Source organism: Diplotaxodon limnothrissa, linkage group LG22 (genome assembly GCF_057381915.1).
Source record: "Diplotaxodon limnothrissa isolate DT_005_m linkage group LG22, D_limnothrissa_male_GT1.1, whole genome shotgun sequence".
NCBI classification, from domain to species: domain Eukaryota; kingdom Metazoa; phylum Chordata; class Actinopteri; order Cichliformes; family Cichlidae; genus Diplotaxodon; species Diplotaxodon limnothrissa.
This window is the reverse complement of record NC_140616.1, coordinates 16,314,288-16,337,110: the sequence shown is the minus strand read 5'-3', so window position 1 is coordinate 16,337,110 and position 22,823 is coordinate 16,314,288. Positions and strand designations below refer to the sequence as shown.

General features: G+C 40.8%; 1 protein-coding gene across 1 annotated transcript in view; it reads left to right on the top strand.

The window, feature by feature from the left end:
• The window catches only part of LOC146609673 (ras/Rap GTPase-activating protein SynGAP-like), a 54,077-nt gene that overhangs the window by 16,689 nt on the left and 14,565 nt on the right, over window positions 1–22,823 (top strand). The window contains exons 4-14 of the mRNA XM_085346965.1: window positions 5,710–5,863; window positions 7,461–7,559; window positions 7,679–7,939; window positions 8,036–8,371; window positions 11,721–11,865; window positions 12,676–12,820; window positions 13,207–13,443; window positions 16,713–16,914; window positions 17,744–17,934; window positions 20,036–20,240; window positions 20,638–21,216. Coding sequence (XP_085203091.1) covers window positions 5,710–5,863; window positions 7,461–7,559; window positions 7,679–7,939; window positions 8,036–8,371; window positions 11,721–11,865; window positions 12,676–12,820; window positions 13,207–13,443; window positions 16,713–16,914; window positions 17,744–17,934; window positions 20,036–20,240; window positions 20,638–21,216 — 2,554 coding nt within the window. The remainder of the gene's footprint in view (window positions 1–5,709; window positions 5,864–7,460; window positions 7,560–7,678; window positions 7,940–8,035; window positions 8,372–11,720; window positions 11,866–12,675; window positions 12,821–13,206; window positions 13,444–16,712; window positions 16,915–17,743; window positions 17,935–20,035; window positions 20,241–20,637; window positions 21,217–22,823) is intronic.

Here is a 22,823-nt window from a genome sequence, read left to right as displayed (position 1 = left end):
TTTTTCCTGAAAGCCGTGAGGTTTTTTTTCCCCTTCTTTTCGTTGAGTTGCTAATGTCAGTAGAGTAGAGAGGCAATCAGTTAAGATTGCCTGTTACAAGCCGACTGACAAGCTGATTCATTTCAGTAAACTCAGGGATTTTGTTGTTACAGCCCTACTTACTCTGGTATGAATGACCAGTTGCCAAAATGTTAGCAAGCTCTAACCAACAGAAAATACATTTTATTGTCAGGCGCCTGGTCCGAACACTCATCCAGAACCATTCGTCTGTAAATGATTAATCTATACGGACCTTTTTTGCAGCAAACATCTGACTTATCACAGCTGGAGAAGTCGGTGTTATTTCCAGTAAGATTAACTTTGACTCTTTTCTATTCAAGTGTGCCACTTATTAATTTTCATTTTTTTGTATTTGCACTTTTCCAGCTGTGATGTCTGCTGTGAAAAAGGCCTATGGAGGACAACAGATCAATAAAAGAAAAAAGTAACGGGTCTGCACGCTGGCTTTAAAGCTTCCAAATATAGCTTAGGCAACATGGGTAAAAAAGGGACTGTTTTAACTTTAATGGTGACAAAAAGTGTATAAACACTGAACTGGCTACATCAATGCTGACATCATTATTTGGCTATTCTATGATAGGTCTCTATGCATGATAATATTAAATCCATTATCACTGATTGAAATGCTCTTTTCTTCTCTTAGGGCGTTTCTTTAAATCAACCGTACCTGCGCTTCGGATTATTACTCACATGTCATGCTCACATGCAATCATTAAGATTTGTGTTACCGTGATTAGAGATATGCATTAATCCTTTCATCACAAATCTATTTTGTGCTTTTAAAGGGACACGTTTGTCCTCAAGTGGCTCAAGCAGAATGTGTATGAATCTCCGAGGAGCTCATGACAGCCTTCGCTCCCACTGTAGCTCCTTATCAGCCACAAAAGCAGAGCCCCGTTGAAAGAAGGACGCTGCCTTTAGCGATACCTTCACAGATGGTTTCAGCCAGTGACGAAAGATCTTCATTTGAGTGATATTAATAGAAGAGCAGTCTATCCAATCATTGCAACGATGCTCTCTGAGCTGCGATTTATTACAGATGAACAGAAAATAAATAGGGGGTGAAGGCTTGTATTATCACAACACGGAAAAGGTTTGTTACTTCAGTTTGTTTTATGTCTGCACAAAAAGATTAAACAATAGCAGCTTAATTAGATGCACATTTATTTAAATATTAGGGGTGCAACGATATTCGTATCGATATTGAACCGTTCGATACAGTGCTTTCGGTTCGGTACGCATATGTATCAAACAATACAACATTTGTAATTTATTTTATCAATTTTCCTTCTGACGATGCTGTCTGTGTTGAGCGCTCAGTGAATCTGCATTCGACTACTCCGCCTAGGCTCGACAGTGCAGCCTAGGCGGAGTAGTCGAATGCAGATTCACTGAGCGCTCAACACAGACAGCATAGTCAGAAGGAAGAGCGCAGGGCAAGCTAGCGAGACAGAAGTTAAGCTCTCCTTGTAACAGGCAAATTGAACCTCATTCAGATCTGGCGTTTGGAATTATTTTGGTTTTCATGTGAGGTATGACCCTGAAGGTAAGCGAGTCATGGACTAAAGTAAAACAGTATGTTGGATGTGCCATGCAATGCTCAATTACATTGGTGTGAACTAGTGTGTTAGCGCAGTTAGCTCGTTAACGTGTTGGCCGTCTAGCCCCGTGCACGGAGCGATCGGCGGTAGCTCGTTAACGGAGATTTGCCGTGTTAGGTCATTTCAACGAGATTAACCTGAAAGCACTAGTGGGAACACAACGAATATGACTGCACATTTACGCTGACATCATCCTAGTGCAAAGACAAAAACAACAAGCATGCTACTAACTTTAGCCGAGTCATTTAGACAGCTGTTAGCACATGATTCTCCTTATGCTGCTGAGAATATAGCCCAGAAGAAGCGGATAGTATAGCTTTTATTTTGGAAAGAGCCATTTCTCTGTAATAAACTCTCTTTTCCAAAGATGAGTGATTCCTCAATCAGATACAGGGCTCGCAATATCGCTAGCCCGACGTCCCGGAGCGAGCGATTTTTTCAGTCGGGCTACCAAAATCTATCTCTTCCCTGCCCGTCGGGCTATTGTAGGAAAAATAAAGGTCAATGCTTTTGTATTCTTTCAGAAATGTAGCTGGGTAATTATGTCATTGGCATCGGTGAGCCACTGTCAATATGTGACATATTGAAATCTCGTTTGAATTTGCGCTTGTTTTTTTGCTTTCACTTTGCAATCGTGCGAACTGTGTATAGAGAGTGACAGCACTGATCTGTGAGTGATGATAATTTGTGCACCAATTCCTCTGACATCGTCTTATTAATCGTTAGCTTACTATGCAAACATGACAAGTGAAATCTCCCGCAGCAAGCTTAAACATGTGAGAGGTTGATCGCGCAGAGAATCGCTGAGCTTATGTGAGTGCGTGTGTAAAAGCATTTCAGTTCTGCTGAGCCAAATAAGACAGGTCAGGGTGAAGAAGTGACAGCCAAAGAAAAGCTTACCACAAAACGGAGAAGTTATGACAAATCAGACTATAAGGCAAAAAGAAAGTGCAGCTTTATGGTTTCATGGACAAAAGAATTTCTGTGGCTGCAATATGACGAGCTAAATAACCAGGGCTGCACACAAGTGGTCCGCAGGTGCGCATTCGCTGTCAAAATAAAAAACACGCACAAGGGTTAGGGTTAAATTTAAAAACTGTACTTTTGAGTTAAAATATATATTTATAATTTTAATAAATGACAAATAAAAAATGCATGAACATTTTTTTTGTATCGAAAAAATATCGAACCGTGACACCAAAGTATCGAACCGAACCGTGAATTTTGTGTATCGTTGCACCCCTATTAAATATGTACTCATACTCATGTATTTTTTATTGAGATGTCTGTATGAGAAGCCTGCTCATATATACAATTAGAATCACTGGTTTTCATCAGCACAAAGTCAGGAAAATAGAGCTGAAATGAGTGTAGTGTTGAAATCCGTTGGGCATTGCAGTGGAGACACTAGTGTGATTTTTCTTGTCGGGATGCAATAGCTTGCAGCTCTAGAGGCTTTCACCGCAGCTTTTTCTTGTTTTGCATTCTGAACTGAGGTCACATCCCGATGGATTCTCGCTTGCATTGTGATCAAAATTTTATGCAGTCCTCACACAATCCAGTCACGATGCACATATGGGAAGTACAAAGATGTAGAGAGGGAGAAGGTAAAAATCTAATGCTGACACTACACTTTGCCCTCACTACAGGAGATGCTGTAACAGACGCATTTAGGGCAGGTGTGGCTGACCGATCCTGGAAGTAATCAGTGTGTCATTTTTGCAAAGCGCGTAGAAATCCTCTGTTGTAAAATTCAGATTGCCGGTTCAGATGTTAAAGCAAGTTTTGCATTAACCCGAGGGTTTCTGTGGGGGCAGCAGTGAAGGAGGAGGAGGTGGTGGCGGGAGCTAAACGGCGATGGGGTTAAAGTCTGCCTTGGTCGATCTGCCTTTCCCCTCTAACCACAGCCGTTCACCGCTGCCTCAGACAGCTGCCTTCACAGCCTGCTCCGCGTTCTGCCCACACACGCTTAATTCACTCAGTAGTGTTAAGTTGACTTTGCAATAAACCCACAGCATTCAACTTCACACTCTAGCTTTCCAACGCAGCTGCTCGGCCTTTGCTGCCAAGTCGGTTTACCATGTCCTGCGTTCTGCGATGGCACCGTCAGCTCCCTTAACATGATGATTCACTCGTCTTCTGATCAGTATTAAAATGCAGCCTTAAATTTCTCTTCTCCTTTTACTGCATCATTATCCATTCAGTCAGGACCAGGATAGTCAGAAGATTGTTACTTCCTGTTGCAGTAATTTATATTTATAGCAGCGTGATTCTGCTCTGGGATCATCATAAGGGTATATAATGTGCATGGACCAGTTACTGCTACTCCAGGCATCAGTTACTACAGATATGACATTGATTAGGCCAGATACAACATGAAAGAAAAGCTGGGATGTAGGTGGGTTGTAAAGTGGCTTGCAGATGTGTAGTAACTGCAATAACAGCTATCAAATGAAATGTGTGTGACCTGCGTAACTGATGCTGCGCTAAGTATGTGCATTCAAAGCACCACTACATGCTGAGTCATACTTTTGGTGCAATTAGACCCCATATTCTTTTGCTAATCGTACTTTAAAGTTAATTTTGAAAAGCTTCCATTGTGAGAAATTTGCTTGATCACTTTCTGACCAAGGTTTGTTCACAAATACATTATTTTTCCCCATTCTTTTTTAAAAGATCCCTGTCTACATCAAAATGCAAATGCCACAACAACATACTTGATGTGGCGATATAACCTTAACCGTACAGAAATGTTTATCAGTCAAAAGCCTACAAACAGTGACACAATACTACGATATCTAAGAGGAAAAAAAGGTGATAAAGGAACACACCTTTAAAAATCGCAAGACTAAATCTCAGTTTTCACTAGCTGGTTAACGTTGCTTTGGCTTGCAGGAACATCTAAAGCTCAAAAACATTCAAAATCACTGTATTTTTCTTATTTCTTGCATGGAGTATATAAAGGGTTAATGACCGAGCCTTCGAGGATTTTGTTTGTTAGGAGAACAGCTAGGTGTTTGCTTAATAAGATTTTATAAACACTGTATGTTCCTTTTTTTTTCTTTCATTAAAGCCAGTTTTGGAAAACATTATAGGAATAGACTGACATTTTGGGTAATCTATTTCCATATCTTTGGAATCAGCCGTTAATTCCAGTTCTCGTCTAACTAGAAAGCGAGGAGTGTTATTTTTAATTACAGAATTTAAAAATAAAATTTTTAACCATTCAGTCTAAACTGAGCCTCCAGTCGTGACTATAGAGCAGCCCATAGCCCTCTACATCTCTAATGTCTGTCTGCCAGCAAATCAATTTAATGGTTCTCATTCAGTCTCTGTTTGCTGCAGCCTGAAAAGCTACAGTTAAACCAAAAGGACAGGCGCCCACTCACTAGTTGAGATGGTAACACACACAGCAAGTTAAACAATAGTTTATATTTAGGTTTCCTCCTTTTCCCATTACTGTGAGCAACAAAATCCCTTTCCTTGCTCCATTTTTTCCCAGTTCTGTTGCCTGTTAAAGACAGCTTCTTTCACATTTCTGCGTTCAGTTCCACCACTTTTTCTGTTCTTTGACAGAGCTGCCCTCTTCAAAGGTTATTCCATGATCAAGCCATAATCCTCCCTGCGTTTTTATACCTGCACTAGAGTGCACACTGCTGAGCTGCTTCTCAGCACTTGAATTTACATTACTAGACAGTAATATCGACCTTTAAATTCAGTTTTTGTTACTGTAGTTTAGTTAAAGGTATATTTGCATTTTCAGACGACACCACGAGCTGGGCTGGTATAGGCCGTTTCCTAATACACATTATGAGTCACATGAGCAAAGTCAATACACCAAACTGAAAACGCAAGAACTGAAAATCTGGTGTGGTTTACTTTTTCCATAAACTCATTATAAAAGGATCACATCTAAAATAATTGTGTTGAAATTGCAGGAGTGACACATGAGGATGTTTGAGCTACAGTGACTCATATTGTGTGAAAACACCACCATAATCACATCTGAATTCTGAAAGTAAGTCAATATCTTCCTCTTCTTCTCTAGGACTCGCTTGATGCAGAGCTTCAAAGAATCCCACTCCCATGAGTCCCTCCTTTCTCCTAGCAGTGCCGCAGAGGCTTTGGACCTAGTTTTGGATGAAGACGCCATAATCAAACCCGTCCATTCTAGCATTTTAGGACAAGAGTACTGCTTTGAGGTGCGTTGCGGTTGTTTAACCTTTTCCCTCTCCGTGGTTTCACCTCCCTGCTGCTGGATTTGTTTTATCTCACTGTATTTATGTTGCAATTCAGGTGCCACTACAAAGCCACTTCACACCTCACTTGAAAAATAAATGAGGTGACCCAGTGGTTTATGGAATTAGTGCTTTAATAATTGAGTTAATTATATAAAATTGGAAACTGAGAATTGATAGAGTTTGGTCTGTTCGGAGTTACCAAAAAGCACAAAAAAAAGAAGTAATTTGAAGACACAGGACCAGATTTACTAACTGGATTAAGTACCTCGAGGCTGCAAAAATGTGCCAATGGAGTGTAAGGTTCTGCAAGTGATCTATAAGCATGGGCAGCAAATACTTTTCACAAGTGACCCGATGCGATATATGATGTAAGAGCAGCACAAATTAGTGAGTCAGAAATGATCAGATCTGCGCAAGTTTTTCTCTCCATCAACAGCATGCCAGTTCAGCTGCAGGAGAATCGATATGTTTTGATACGAGGGCTAACTTTACTATTAGAAAGTGATGGAGACTGTGTAAGATGTAGCATCTGTTTATGGATAAATCAGACAGCCTAGATGTTAGACCTCAGCTTAGATAGCAGAACGTACTCAGAGAAAAGACTGCTTCATTATAGACGTATAAACCTGAAATCAGCATATAGCAGCTGACCTTCGTGTAGAACCCGAACACATATTATTTACCTTATGGTCTTGGCCACTCTAGATGTTTATAAAGCTGCTAATAATGTGCAAGTAAGACCATGTGGGGGTGCAGCTATGTATTAAAAAGCCAAATATAGGCAGTTTTTGCAAAATCCCAAATTAGAATTAGTGAAACCTGATTGACATAGTTGTCTTTATTTCAGTTTGTTATGTAATAAAACTGTTACTAGAGAGAAGTAAAAAAAAAAATAATATAAGAAAATGACACAAAAGTCCATTTGTGATGTTGCAGAGCTCAGTGTGTGCGCATGCAGAGACTTTTATGTACTTTGGGCTAATCTTAGTGTAGAAATGTGGCTAAAAACCTGAAACACTGAGAGGTAACTAGGCAGAACAACACAGCTGGCGTACTCAGGTGTCCCCTGTAGAGGTGGGATGCAGAGGAACTCTGGCCATGAGGTGAGCCACTTTTCTGAAGAGCATGAGGGGGATCAAGGACAGGCCTTCCAACAAGTTATCAAGTCACTCAGAGGCGACTGAGCAAAGCAGCAAAAGGCTTTGGAAGAAGAGGAAGGACTCTAACTGGGCTAAGAAATGTCTGCCATGGGGGGTAAAAGCAGAAAGGGCATATACCTGGGGTGCCAGGTATTGCAGTTGAGCTTTCTGGTGGTGTCATGGCGCTGTCAGTGGAACACCAGTGAAAGAGGGTGCCCAACTGGTGGCCTTGACAATGTTTTTTGCCCCTTTCTCGATGACAAATACTGTTACAGATTCCAACAAAAAGTCCTATGAGCTGAACTAAGTTAATTGAAAAACACTAAAGATGATCAAAAATAAAAATCATTGTTAACTATAGTTTTCTAAGGAATCTTTCTTGATCATGAACGCAAAAAAGTGATATGTTTTATCCACAGGTAACGACTAGTTCAGGGACAAAATGTTTTGCCTGCCGTTCAGCTTCAGAAAGAGACAAATGGATCGAAAACCTGCAACGAGCTATCAAGCCCAACAAGGTAGATTCAGTAGAACAGATTATATTTCATCCTAGTATTACACTCTCACTGAAAAGGATCGACTACATTGCAACATTATGAGACAGTTTTAAGTAAGGACTGTTATAATGCAGTAACAGAACTCCTCGTTTCACTTCCAGGATAACAGCAGACGGGTGGATAATGTCCTCAAGTTGTGGATCATCGAAGCGCGAGACCTTCCAGCTAAGAAACGCTATTATTGTGAGCTGTGTCTGGATGACATGCTGTATGCACGCACCACCAGCAAGCCCCGCACCGACACCGTCTTCTGGGGCGAGCATTTTGAATTTAACAATTTGCCTACCATTCGTAGCCTTCGTTTGCACCTCTACAAGGAAACGGACAAAAAAAGACGCAAGGTAACGGAAGTGTCTCGTGAAGTCATTTTTAATGCTTTTCGCCTAAACATTTGCAATAAATACGTGAAATAAACATGTTTTTTCTTAAAAATCTAGGAAAAAAGCACATACATTGGCCTTGTTAGCATCCCCATATCCAGCATCACCGGCAGGCAGTTCGTCGAGCAGTGGTACCCGGTGATTCAGTCCAGTGTTCTGGCCAAAAGTGGCGGTGTTGGAAGTACCAAAGTTATCAACGCCTCACTACGCATCAAGTCTCGCTACCAGACAATGAACATCCTCCCGATGGAGCTGTACAAGGAGTTTGCGGAGTACATTACCAACAACTACCGAACACTGTGTGGGGTTCTGGAGCCTCTGTTGAGTGTGAAGAGCAAAGAGGAGGTGGCATTTGCACTGGTGCACATCCTTCAAAGCACGGGGAAGACAAAGGTAAAGAGAGGTCAAATTATGGCTTGTTGGTGTATCTTAAATAATTTATTTTCTTGTCTCCCTCTTTTCTGTTTGATTTGTGTTTTTTAATTTGCAAGAATTTTACAGAAGTACGGTTAGGTCCAAAGGTTTCTGGACAGTGGCACATTTTATTGTGTTTTTTCCTCTTTACAACAGCTCAGTGGATTTTAAATCAAGCAACAATCAAGACTGCAGACTTTGAGCTTTAATTCAAGGGATTTTATAAAAAAAAAAGATTTAAATGAACAATTTAGGAATTACAGATATTACAGTGTGTTTGTGTGTACAGCGTCTCTTTATGTCTGTCTCCACGTTGGGTGAGTGCTGAGTAATTGCATATGAGAGCATGAGGGTGGGAATGGATGTTTGTATCTGTGTGTGCCTGTTGGTTTGTGTCTATGTGTTAGGTTGGGTATCAGACGCCACCTCTCTGGGGACATCTCAGGCCCTCCAAGGTATGGAGGCCTATCTCCCCCCACCACTTCCCCTGCCAGTTGCAGATGCCCTCAGACATCGGTGCATTGGTGGTTCTTTGTGTCCGGGGATGGGCGTCCAGGTACCCACCGGCTCACTCCTGGTGGCTGCTTGTCGGGGCCTGGAGCCTGGGGCTCGCTCTGGCTCCTTCGGGGGTGGGGTGCCCTCGGCCTCTCGGCCTGGGGCTCGGTCACTCTGGCACAGCTGGCTGCCGGCGGAGCTCACGGGCACGTCACTGCAACCCCCCCTGGCTTCTGCTCCGCGGTTGCTGAGCGACCCCTCATCTGGGGCTCTCCTCAGCTCTTTCCAGGATAGTGGCACGGTTGCCCCTCCCTTGGTCTCCTTTGCTCTTGGGGCCTCTGGATGTCTGGAGTCTTGATCTCCTCCATGCGTGCTTCATGCCCAGGAGGACGGGGCTGTGGCCCCCCACACCCTCTAGCAGATCATTACATGAAGGAACCTTTTAAATACAAGCGCGCTCATGCTCACAGGTGTACACACGGGTGCTCACACACACAAACTACACCCTTTTTGGCTCCTACCTCAAAGCACACTGTGCTTATTTACTTTAGTTGTTACGTGTGTTAGAAGCTCCAAAAATGAGCAAGCATAAGGATTTGAGCAAGTTTGACAAACTGTGGCCAAACTGTTTTGGCTAGATGAGTGGGTCAGAGCATTTCCAGAGCTGCAGCACTTGTGAGGTGTTCCTAGTCTGCAGTGGTCAATATCTACAGAAGTGGGCCAAGAAAGAACAGTGATGAACCAGCGGCAGGTTCATGGGCAGCCAAGGGTCAGTTATTTGTAATGTTAATGTTGATGTTGGTTCTGATAATACATTTCTAGGATACACTGTATAACCACAGACCAGTCAGGGTACCCATGCTGACCCCTGTCCACTGTTGAAACGCCAACAATGGGCATGTTAGCATCAGAACTCGACCACGGAGCAATGGAAGAGCGTGCCCTGGTCTGATGAGTCATGTGTTCTTTCACCTCATGTGTATGACCAGGTGCGTGTGGTCTTTTACCTGGCCAGCTGAAGCAATGTGATGCTTTAGGCCAGGGGTCAGCAACCAAAGAGCCATTTGGGCCCGGTTTCCACGCAAAACAAAACACTGGGAGCCGCAAATACTTTTTGACATCTAAAATGAAGATACTGTATATATTGTTTTTTACCTTTATGCTTTGTGTGAACAAATAAAGAGTGTTGCTTATGAAATCTATGAAGTGCTAAAGAGAAAATTACATTTTATTTATGCAATGAACACATTTTGAACTCTTAAAGAAATATAATAAAAAGGAAAGACACCCAGCTGAACTAAAATGATCCATGTAGCAAAGAAAAACTTGTGTACTGCCACCCTTATATCGCCTTTGAGCTTTTGGAGCGTAGCAGAGCCTTGACCTCAATTAAAAAAATAATTGGTGTAAAGCACTCTGCTACTAAAAAATTGAAAAATAAATATTTGCAAAATTCTGCATAAATATTTATTTATTTACTTATATTTATTTTACATGGTAAATGTGTGTGGCGAGGCTTAGTTTGCAGTGCCGCTGCATGGGAGTCGGACGCACCTGAGCGGCACCCGCAATCACGCCTCGCCACCTTAAAGTCTGTGCTCTCTTTGCTGTTGTGTTGTTGGGCTGTGAGCTGAAAAGCTACAGCCAGCTTTATGCATACAGCAACCGTGTGTGAAAAGTGGTCAATAAAGAGATGCTGAAAAGCATGTTCATGGAAACATCGTCGGGTCTGCCGTGATATGTTTACAATGGGACTTCTGCTCCTGAACCTCTGCGCACAGTGAAGTCACTTTCATCTTTACGCAGGACTGTAAGCTGTCATCTGTGAGGCGTGAGCGGTGTTTGTTTTTAACATAGTTCGCGGTGGAGCTGCTGACATAATGTGGATCCAAAGATCCATAATTGGCCTACCTGGGGTTGAAAGTCTCAGTAAATGCACAGCGTTTCGGCGGGTACACCGGCTTCCGCGAGTGTGACGCTTATTTTGAGCGACGAAAAATAATAAAATATAATTTTATTTTTATATTTCAGTATCACAATAATCTTCCAATTTAGAACTACAAGTTTAAAAATAACTAATACAAAAAATACACTTCAGCTAAATACTTGTCATTTATTTTCCCAAACCACGCGGAGCCGCAGTATAAGGACTAAAGAGCCGCAGGTTGCCGACCCCTGCTTTAGGCAATGTTCTGGTGGAAAACCTTGGGTCGTCCCATCCACGTGGATGTACCGCCTACCTAAGCATTGTTGCAGACCATGTACACTCTTTCAAGGAAATGGTATTTCTTGATGGCTCTTTCAGTAGGATGTGCACCCTGCCACAAAGCAACAATGGTTCAGGAATGGTTTGAGGTGTTCACCTAGCCTCAAAAGATCCAAGATCTGTGGGTGTGTGCTGGAGAAATAAGGACAATCCATGGAGGCCCCATCTCGCTACCTAAAGGACTGAAAGGATCTGTTGCTAATATCTTGGTGCCAGATTTCACAGCACACCTTTAGGGGTCTAGCGAAATCTATGCTTCAATGGGTTAAGGCAGTTTTGACAGTAAAATGGGGACCAACACAATATTAGGCAGGTGGTCATAATGTTATGCCTGCTTGGCATATGAGGCATTTTCAGAGCCTAAAAAGTAATTAGATCATTAATTGACAAGCAATACTTTTGTTAAACTCCTTGAATTAAAGCTTAATTTTCAATGCATGCACAGTATGATTGTTTGATTTCAGATCTGCTGTGGTGGTGTACAGAGGCAAAACTACGAAACAAAAGTGTCTTATAGACTTAACTGTATGTGTACTCAGCTGCACTGTAAGTGTAATCTCTTCTCAGGAGTTCCTGTCAGACATGGCGATGTGTGAGGTGGATCGATTCATGGAGCGAGAGCACTTGATCTTTCGGGAAAACACACTCGCTACAAAGGCCGTGGAAGAGTACCTCAAACTGATAGGTCACAGATACCTCAAGGAGGCTATAGGTAAGGCTGCTTTATCAGTGCCCTGCTGACTGAATGAAGGTGTGTGTGCTTGAAGCTCTAAGTAAATACCTTTTTACTTCTTACTAAAATAGGCCAAGTTCATGCATAAGTAGCATCTGGCATTTAGTGTAACCGATTGTGCCATTGTTTGATGTTGTGCTTGTTTTTGTGACATGCACAATTACTCCCGTTTGTCGTGGCTCAATTTCAGAAATGCAGTCTCTATGAAAAATAGTCTGTCGCATCAGCAGAGACAAATTATATTTTAATAGGATTTCTGTGGCACAACATTAAATGCAAATGTATTTTTTGTTAGCTTACATCTCAAAATACAAATGAATGGGGTGTCCGGTGTAAGACAAGTGTAACTAATGCAAGTCTAGTTAGACTAGCTGATTTTCTTTTTATAAAAACTAGCTAAAATCAAACACATTTAGACATCTCCACTTTCATCCTATTTTTCATTATTTAAATGAAGAATGGTGAGAATTTAAGCTGTGCATCTCTGTGTGTGCGTGCAGCACCACTTTTATTAATCCTTGAAATACTCCTCTGCATTTATAAAACAATCTGTAAAGTAAAAACTATGCATATTTTATATTTATGTTTTTAAGATTCAGCCATTATTAAAGCAGTGTTATATTCACAGTTTTACATTTATTTACTTTAGTTGCGCCATTTTCTAGGGAAAAGGAAACAAATGTACAGTATGTGCAGTTGTGTGCAGGTTCAGTTGTCATTGCAGCTTCTTTTTGTATATAGTTTTTTTTTTCCTATAAAAGTAAAGACTACGTAATCTACATTTTGTAGGTGACTTTATTCGAGCCTTATATGAGTCTGAGGAGAACTGCGAGGTGGACCCCATGCGTGTCCCACCATCAGTCCTCGCTGACCATCAAGCCAACCTTCGAATGTGCTGCGAGCTCCTACTCTGCAAGATTATCAACTCTCTCTGGTCAGTCTTGTGCCCTCAGAAAGCTCTGTATGTGCAGAACTGTTCTCATTGCATATTAATTGGTGCCTGAAAGTAACAGAGGACTGAAACTTTCAGTCTGCCGTACATTTTGCCCAGACGAGTCATGTTCTCAATTTCCTTGAAAGCTGCAGAATTAAGTAGAAGTCAGTTAAAAAGGATATTAAACATTTTTTAAACTGAGGAAAAGAAACTGAATTATTAAAATAAACCCTGAACAAATACATTGTTTTGAGCAAGGAAAACTGCTCTTTTCTGTATGTTTTAAGTCTCCTGACCTTGAATTCCCAAGGGTTTCGCATAAGCTATAGCATTTTGTCTTGCTGTTCTCCCTGACAGTGGGAAATAAAATCATGTTCTTGTTTCAGCATATTTCCCCGGGAGCTGAAAGAAGTTTTTGCCTCATGGAGAGCCAGATGTGCTGAGCGCGGAAGAGAGGATCTCGCTGACAGCCTCATCAGCTCCTCTCTGTTTCTTCGCTTCATGTGCCCAGCCATCATGTCACCCTCCCTGTTCAACTTAATGCAGGAGTATCCCGCTGAACGCACGTCCCGCACACTCACGCTCATAGCCAAGGTGATGCAGAACCTGGCCAGCTTCAGCAAGTGAGTGTCTGTATTCACCTGCCCTCTTACGCCAGCTGTGACGTTACACTCATTTGATTCAGTTCAGTTTTAAATCTGCAGGCGTCTGACACTTGTGCTAGGTGGGATGGGTGTCACAGACTGACATCATGCAAATAGAGATTTGCAGTTTTGACTGCCAGGTTATAAGCTGTTACTCACCGACGTTGAACTCTGAGCCACCGCTCTGCACTCAAAGAACTGTCTTGAACATCATAACGAATTCCCCTGGTGTAACTAGGCCCCTGTGATTAGGACATCAAAATCGCACACAGTGGTAATTTATTTGACGGCTTTAAAGAACTGTTTAGGATGTGCTCTCAAGGTCACACCTGTTATACCAAAAATAACTTTTAAGATGAAACTCAGGCTTATTCTTAATTATCCCTTCTAACAGTTACAGACCTGAAACAATTAACTGATTAAACTTAACCTTCTGGATGGGCACTTTTTTGTCAAACAAGTTACAGAAAAAAAATCAAAACAACACTCTGATAAAAGAGACTCACTTTGGTGACACTGAGATAATGAAAGTAATTTCTTCCAGTCATACTCCGAGTTTTTAATTCCACACGTACATATAATAAAACATCAAAAGTAGCCAATCACATTTTATATAAAAGAGTATCTTTGAAGAGACCTTAGTTATGAACTAATCCAGTACAAATATTTTCAGGTGCACTTGATCAGAAAATTGCAGGCCATTAATTTGGAGTGTCTTAAAGTGCACACTAGGATTCCTGTTATAAGTTTTTAAAGTGTGTGTGCAACATATTCATATAACAATAAAAATCCACCCTTTTCTCCTCCTCACTTGCCTCCATAATTTTCTTCAAAACTGCTTTGATCCTTCGCTCATACCGAGAGTGCTAGCTTGTGGCTGCCTTAGCTAAAGCTAATGCTCTGGATAGCATTAGCTTTAGCTGCTTTGCCTTCATTAGTGTCTTTAAGATGTCTAAGTTCACCGGGGGTTTGATTAGGTGTGTAATTATGTTTGTTGTTTTGAACATTTTTATGATGATCCCTCGCTGTTTACTTGCTTACTGAACTTCTCGCTCAGAGTGAAGAACGTGCTAATGGCTACAGCCAAACTGTAACAACACCTGGCTGCTTATAGCGTGTGGCTGTGGGTGTGTGAGCGACTATTTGCCTGCTGTGCTTTGTTGTGCATCCATGAAACAGGCAGGCTCGTAATACGACATACGTAAGGCTGACCAGTCTGGACCGAGCGTACTGAAAATCAGGCGATCAAGCAGAATATCTTCAGTTCTTGTACTTATTAAAATTTGATGCCAGCAACATGGTTTAAACAAAGCTGGATCAGAACACTTTTGTAATAAGATACAAAGTAAAATCATTTAACAGTAGTGTTTGTTGAGTTAAAATAAGAATTTAGGTATTTAATATGTCTACTGTATAAAATGTTTTAAAAGGTTCAGAGAAACAAGGGAAATCTCCTTCTGTGAGGTTTAAGGTCACCAACTAATGCAACATTAAAAACTGTGATTCTGTCACTACACTCAACAACCAGGGATGTCAAATTCATTTTATATCGTGCGCCACATACAGCACACTTTCATTCAAGACCAGTAAAACTCCCCTTTCTGTCAGTGTAATGAAGTTTAACTACAGATTTAATCCCTGATATATCTTGATATAAGAACAAGCACTGCAATTTCAACAGCACATCTCAGTTTTTCTACACGATAACGAGATGCTGCTGTAGTAAATTAAAATAAATCAGTATGCTTGTTTGGGCTTAAAATGTAAGAAATAAATATGAAAAATTACAGAAAAAGCTTTAGTAGTTAATTCCCCAGACTGCCCTATAATTATGAAACAGAAAATTTAAAAATCACTTAAAAGAAAAAAAAGTGGACACACTGTAAAATACAAAATAAAACAAAAGACCTCCGGGAAATTTTTTATTTAAATTTTTGGACTTTTCTCTCATTTAATTTTTTACCTCTACTAAATCACTCTGAGACCCTGGGATGGTCTCTATCAGTGGATAAAGCTGTAAAACCTATTAAAATACATGTAAAAGTCCAAAATTTATGCTTTCCTTGACATTTTCCATCAGTGCCCAGTGGGCTGGATTTCAGCCTGTGCTGGGCCAATTCTGGCCCTCGGGCCTTATGTTTGATACCCCTGCTCTAAACATCTATGCATCCACAAACACATGTTAGCTCTTTCCCGCTTGGTTGCCTATTAAGGGTAACCCTTTTTTTTCTTTCCTGAAGGGAGGGGTTTCCGGCCCACTTCCAGAACTTCCAGTTTACTTACTGAAGCTACGCTCGGAAAAACTCGGAACCAATTGCAATGGTCGTTAAACCACATCTTTATTGATACACATGTTGAGGTGTCTTAATCCGTCATTAACTGCACCAATTAAAGGGAAAACATAAATGAGACAAAGAAGAAAACTGTCATGTGGTCTGATTAAAAACTTTTTTTTGGAAACTATGAAAGAAGCCAAAAGAGAGAGTCTTGGTTTTGGTATAAAGTTAAAAAGCCAGCATCCGTGATGGTATGGGGGTGAAATAGTACACTTCTGTAAAAGCTTCCTGAATGCTACATGCAGCTTTTGGGAGCAAACCCATGCTACCATTCAGATATAATCTTTTTAGGGAAGGTCTAGTTTTTGTTTGTTTGAATATTATTAATTTATTTTTTTTACAATAAGACAATGACAAAACACATTAAGCATGTATTAGAGCATTAGAGCAGCATGGCTCTGTAGTACAAGAATCCAGTTGCAAAACCGGTGATTGCAGTCCAGACTCGTCACCCGCTGAGAACATTTGATGCATTTCAAAATGAAAAATGCTACAAAGGTGCTCTGACTTGCTGAGCAGCTGAATTCCTACATCAAGCAAGAATAGGAAAATGGTTAGCAAATGCTCACAGTGTGCCGTTATAAGAAAAAAGTGATGCAATGTAGTGGTAAACATACCCCTGTCCTGGCTCTTTTGACACATGTTGCAAACATAAAATACAACATTTGCATTTATTTAAACATTAGAGTTAAGTGATTTGCGCATTATTTGGTGCAGCGTGCTGTAACACACTCATAATATCAGAATTACAGAACAACAAGAAAGTCAACGAGCCTTTTGAGTGTATTTCATATAAAACTGTAACAGCTCAAACCCTACGCTTTAGATCCGCTAACAGAGCGCGCAGCGTGTTTCCAAATTCATCTCTTGTCTTCACGTGTCCTACAAATGTTGCCTGTGATGTGTGTGCAGATTTGGACCCAAGGAGGAATACATGTATTTCATGAATGAGTTCCTGGAAATGGAGTGGGGCTCCATGCAGCAGTTTCTCTATGAGATTTCCAATTTGGACACTGGAGGAAACGCAGGAGGGTTCGAGGGCTACATTGACCTCGGAAGAGAGTTATCCATGCTCCACAGCTTACTGTGGGAAGTCATGGGCCAGCTTAGCAAGGTAGGTGGAATAACTCGATGAGTTCAAATAAACATTTAGTGTCTGTTTGAAAGTTGTTGTTAGTGGAAAGTGAACCATAGTTTTCTGACAAACACAGGAGAGCAATCAGCTTTCTAAAAACTGAGATATAATTGGTTTTATAATTAAACTCCAACTTCCTCTCACAGTCCACAGACATGCATCGGGTTAAGTGAACTGGCCATATGTGTGAATATGAGCATGAATTGTTGTCTATCTTTGTGTGTTAGCCCTACAAGACTTGTCATCTGTCCACCTCTCGCCCTGTGGTGGCCCTCTGAATCCGTAAACATGTCAGGAATTGTGCAATGCTCAATTTCCTGATAGTTAGCTAGCTGAATGGAGCTGTCAATAAGACCCCTGAGTGAAAGGATGCAAGTTATAAATGAAAGCTGGAACACACGATTAAAAACCCCCAAAAGACTGATGTGATGTGTGGACTGGCTGCATGTTTAATAAAGTAGAATATGAGTCAGTTTCATTGAATCTCTAATAAATATTTATTATAGCTTTAAAATATTTGTATGGCAATTTCCTGTCTCTGCGCCCTTTTTTAAAATCACTCCCTGTCAAGCCTTCACCAGCAGTATAATGAATTAAAACCTAGCTCATCAATACACAAGATAATTCCTTTTACCTTTTTATCTCGTCTTTTTTCCGGTTGGATCTTTCTCCCAGTTGGCAGTGCTGCTAAAACATGGTCAATAAAATAGCCGGCAGCGGGAAAATAAAAAAGAGTGTGGGAACTGCTGTTTGCAACCATTTGAGCTTTTTGTCTATTCTTGATTTTGAAAACCTGTCCGTTCTGCAGGATGCTATACTCAAACTTGGACCCCTGCCTCGACTGCTGAACGACATCAGCGTCGCTCTGAGGAACCCGCAGCTTCACATGCCGACAAATCACCAGCCGGACCGACCGAAGGACAGACTCTTCTCCCGCCCGTCCTTCAATCGTCTTATGTCCTCTGATTTCCAAAGTCTTATGATGCGTGACTTAAACAGGTACCTTCTTGTGTTTGTGTTTTTTCTTGCCAGCGATTCTGGACATGAAAATATATTTGCATACACCCAAAGGGAACAAAGCCACAGCAGGATCAGTCCCCGCTGTGACTCTATCAAGACAATATATATTATGCTCACTCAACCCACATAAAGACAGTTTCACAAGGGTGTAATTAGCGACAACACATAAAAAGGCCAAGAATACATAATAAGAGAGTTTTTATTAGCTCAGGACTACACGGGTGTATTTCTAAGAGCCTCTAATGCTAATGCTAATGCACCTCTTCAGGCTTTTAAAGTATTTTATCAATCAGTAAATGTGGGCACCATCTGTTCCCAGACTCTCCTGCCTAAGCTTTTTTCCCTGTGTGCTTTCATTCATGCTAGCGCTGTCAGATTGTCAAGAGACTGTTGTGCCATGACTGCCTGTCTAAATGGCCCTTTAACGTGAATAACAGTGATTACATTTTGTGGCGCATATTTTGTGTTTGTTAAACGCAAAGTGCAGTCATGTGAAAAGAACATTTGCACATGACTGTGCAATAAGTACACCCTTACTGCTTACACAGGAGGGTAAGTAGCAGTCAGCTGCTGCTAATCAAAGGTACCTGATTGACTGATTATCAGCAAGTGTGATCAGCTTTATGAAAGTTTGTTGGTCTGGAGCATTCAGGTGTGTGTTAAACGCAATGCTGGAAACTTATTTTTAGTTTCTCTGCACAAAGAACAAAACAAAAAGTTACATCTTAGTGTCTACAGGCCTCAGTTAGCATGTCAAATGTTAAAATTCATGACAGTACAATTAGAAAAAGATTGAGCAAGAACAAGAAAATGTCCTTTTGACTGATGAGACCAGAATGAGATGTTTAAATGTAATGCACAGCCCCACATTTGGAGAAAACCAAACACAGCATCTCTGCAAAAAGAACCTCATACCAACTGTTAAGCACGACAGTGGAGTGGTGATGATTTGGGTTTGTCCTGTGGACACATGTCCTGGGCACCTTGCAGTCAGTGAACCATGAACTCGTCTGTATACCAAAATATTCTAGATTTGAAAACGAAATTGGGTCATGCAACATAACAATGAACACTAAGCAGAGCAGTGAATCTCTAAGAGAGTCCAGACCTTAATCAGACTGAAATGCTGTGATGAGACCTTAAAAGAGCCGTGCATGAAGAAATGCCTGCAAACTTCAAAAGAGTGGGCCCAAATTCCTCCACAATGACTGCAATTAAATTCACCTTACCAAACATTTTATTTGTTAGGGACGAGACCAGAACTAAAACTGTAAAAATTCATTTAAAATCTGCTCATTGCAAATTTAAGAGGACAGTGATGAAACACCTGGAAAGTCAACATCAGGAATGACACACCTGCCGGCGTTAACTCCAAGAGGTATCACACTGACAGAAATCATTCGTCGGATTAGATAATTGTTTTTTTTTCTATAGTGTATACTGTACTCTCATAGTTGTAATGCATGACTTGCTACAAGGCCTCTAGTGTCTAGTAGGAAAATAAAATCAGTCCGCCAAAATCGAAAACTAAGACTTTTCCCATAAATACTCCCTACGTATACAGTGTTTATTTATTTATTTTTTTTGTACTTCAGATGGGGTGTGGAAATTATGGTTATAGAGTTCATTTTGTGTGTCACCCATTCTACCCTGCTGGATCACTCACTACTGAAAAACGCACTTTTATTTAGTTTCAAATGTGCGATTTCAAATTCGACTGCTACACTTTGGAAAAAATTTAAGCTATTTATCTGATTATTCAGATTTATTTATATATATATATATATATATATATATATATATATATATATATATATATATATATATATATATATATATATATATATATATATATATATATCAGTTTAAATCAATACAAGCAATAAACAGGGGTTACAATATTAAAATACCTCCTTTGTATCAAGGAAAAAAAATTGCCAGCTCTGCAGTTGCTGGACTGCTGAACTGCTCTACCACCTGAGCCAAAGCCACATGACAATCAAATGGGATAATCGAAGATAATGAGCAGAAATATCTTGATGGAGCTCTTTGGTAAGGTGTCTGTTTATTTTTTCTTTAGTTCAATAGACATCTCTCGCCTGCCGTCCCCCACTACTGGAGTGTCAGCTGTAGAATCCCTCACGTCTAACCTGAACATGAGGCGGCACGCTGAACGCGACCTTCGTTCGTCGAGGGAAGTGTTCTATGTGACCCGCCCACCCCTGGCTCGATCAAGCCCTGCGTACTGCACGAGCAGCTCGGACATCACAGAACCTGATCCGAAGGTACTGTGGGTCAGTCACCTTGCATGTGTGATAAATTTCAAAAATCTTTTTTTTCATGGATGCCAGACTGCCACACTTGTTCATACCACCCAGGATAAACAACAAACCACTAATGACTCTATTAGAGTCTGAGAAATTCAGACCCTGTTAACAGTCAGTGGCGTCCCATGTCGGACAACAAATTGGTTGGTTGTTCGTTATTTAAAAGGGACAGTCCACATTAGTAACCATATCTATGAGCTTCAGATTGGTCCCAGAGCTGTTTTTCCCATCTTGACAGATGGTCATCCTAAAAACAACATATAGGCATATATTTTCTTTGCCATGAGCCAAAAAAAGCTATTTATTAGTATCTATGCTTCTCTTTGGTGCTGTATTGTTTTCTTCTGTCTCTCAGGTCCACAGTGTAAACAAAAGTGTGTCTATGATGGACCTTCAGGACTCTCGTATGAACAGCATTTCCAACCTGAACTCTGTGGGAGACATGCTCACCTCCTCTCAGGCCTCCATCGCAGGTCTCGGCCACAGCTTTGGGAACCTCGGCGGTCCTCTTCGTATGGGCGGGCATTTGCCGAGTGGTTCAGCGGGCTCTGGTCTGAGAATAAGCCAGATGGGTCATGTAGGGGGCCCGACCGAATCCATCTCTCAGCAACAGCAGCAGGCAGCAGCAGCTATGCACTTCCCCCTGTCTTTCCAGAACCCACTATTCCATCTGGCCGCCCAGAACTCCCCGGCTCAGTCGGCCCAGCCTCCCCCTCCTCTTCTCCTCGCCCCTGAGCCTGAGAATGGCCATCACGACTACCCACCGGCCTTTGGCAACAGTGCTTTCTCTCGCAGCGAGGACTTGTCCGCCCTGCAGTCACAGAGCAGTCTGGTACAGCCGAGCATCGTCCACTCACACAGCTACAGTGATGATTTCACCCGGCAGAATCAGAGCAATGACTATGCCTGGCACCAGCTGTCGCTGCAGGTTCAGGTAGGAGTCTAATTTTTCCTGACACATAGAATAAGAAAGTTTGATGTTTCTTTGGGTTTCATAAATAACAGCAAAACATATACAGTTAGGCTCATATGTATAGGGACAGTGACTACATTTTTGCAGTTTGCTTCTGAAGACAGCTACAGTGGATTTTAAATTAAACAATCCATAATACGTGATTTAAGTCCAGAGTTTGGGCTTTAATTCAAGGGATTTAACAAATGTATGTCATTAACTGTTTAGGAATTTGCAGCCATTTCTATACATCAAAAAAATTAGACTGGAAAATTTTTAAATATGAGGATTTTTTTGAGTTTTCAAAAATTATATGGTGGCTCATCTGATGCTTTTTGATTTTTCTGATCTCATATGAAGCAAATCTCTTAGAGGACTTACTATTTAAGCTGCTTTAGCCTGACAACAGTTGTATCTGCAAGCCACTTTGCAACCTCCTCCTTTCATGCCATCTTTATCTGTTGTCATCAGTGTTTTCATTGTTTTACATGCATGTTTTGCGTCTGCTCTCCTTGGAGATGTCAGAGTAGATTTAAAGCATTAAATAGTACTGCACCCCTTTGTTTCTTAAAAGAATATATTAATTAAAAAAATTATATTATAAAAGTTATATAAACAATGCATTTATGCTGGCTATTTTTGTTAAAACGGGTATCATTTTGTGTTGTAATACAGCAATGTGCAAATGTCTGGAGTAACACTTTGTTTCTTTATATTTTTGCTTCCAAGGAGCCAGACTTTCATTTTTTTTTCACTTTTTCTCAAAAATGGTCTTGAACGGTACTTCATCAGGCTTTCTTTGGACTTTGAAAATGGTCAGGTACAAGGACTGAACTGAAAATGAGTGAAAAAGAAACCGGAGGAGTGTTTTGTTTGGTTTTTGTGATTCACTTAACTCTAAACTATGAATCATTAAGGCATAAAAAGGCACCTTACTCAAGGGATAAACCAGTGTTTTCTACACACAACATATAACTTAGCAAAAAAATAATTTAAATGTTATATTTTGCCATTTTGTTACTTTGTTTTTATAGACACATCATTTGTTCCCTGTATTTAAATCAGTGAAAAATGCCAAAGATAACGCAATTTGTCAGGCCCAAAAGCAAAATATTTTTGCAACAACAAGGTGATTCCCAAAGACTGATTAGCTGTAACCTTGGCATATCTTAGCTTGGTGTGCAGTGCGTCCTTAAAAAAAATCTGAGGAAACTGAACAAGAGGACAACAGAAAAAGAAGCGGTAGGCCTAAAAAATTATTTGCAAAAAATGAACAGTATCTGAAGAAACGGGGAAAATATCCAGCAGAGAGCTAACACAGGACCTGAAGGAAGTATCTGGGCCTTCAGTTTAACTACTGTTCATCAGAAATAGTTTCAGTGGAAGGGTGACTGTGAAGAAGCCATTATTAAAGAAAGGAAACATGGAAAAAAGACTTCGGTATGCCAGATTACACAACTGGACTGAAAATCAATGACAACAGGTCCGATTGAGTAAAAAATTTGTAATTTTTTGGTTCAAGTTATCGTCATTATATATGGACGAGCTCAGGGGAGTGACAACCATGAGGGTCTACAGTCATCTGTAAA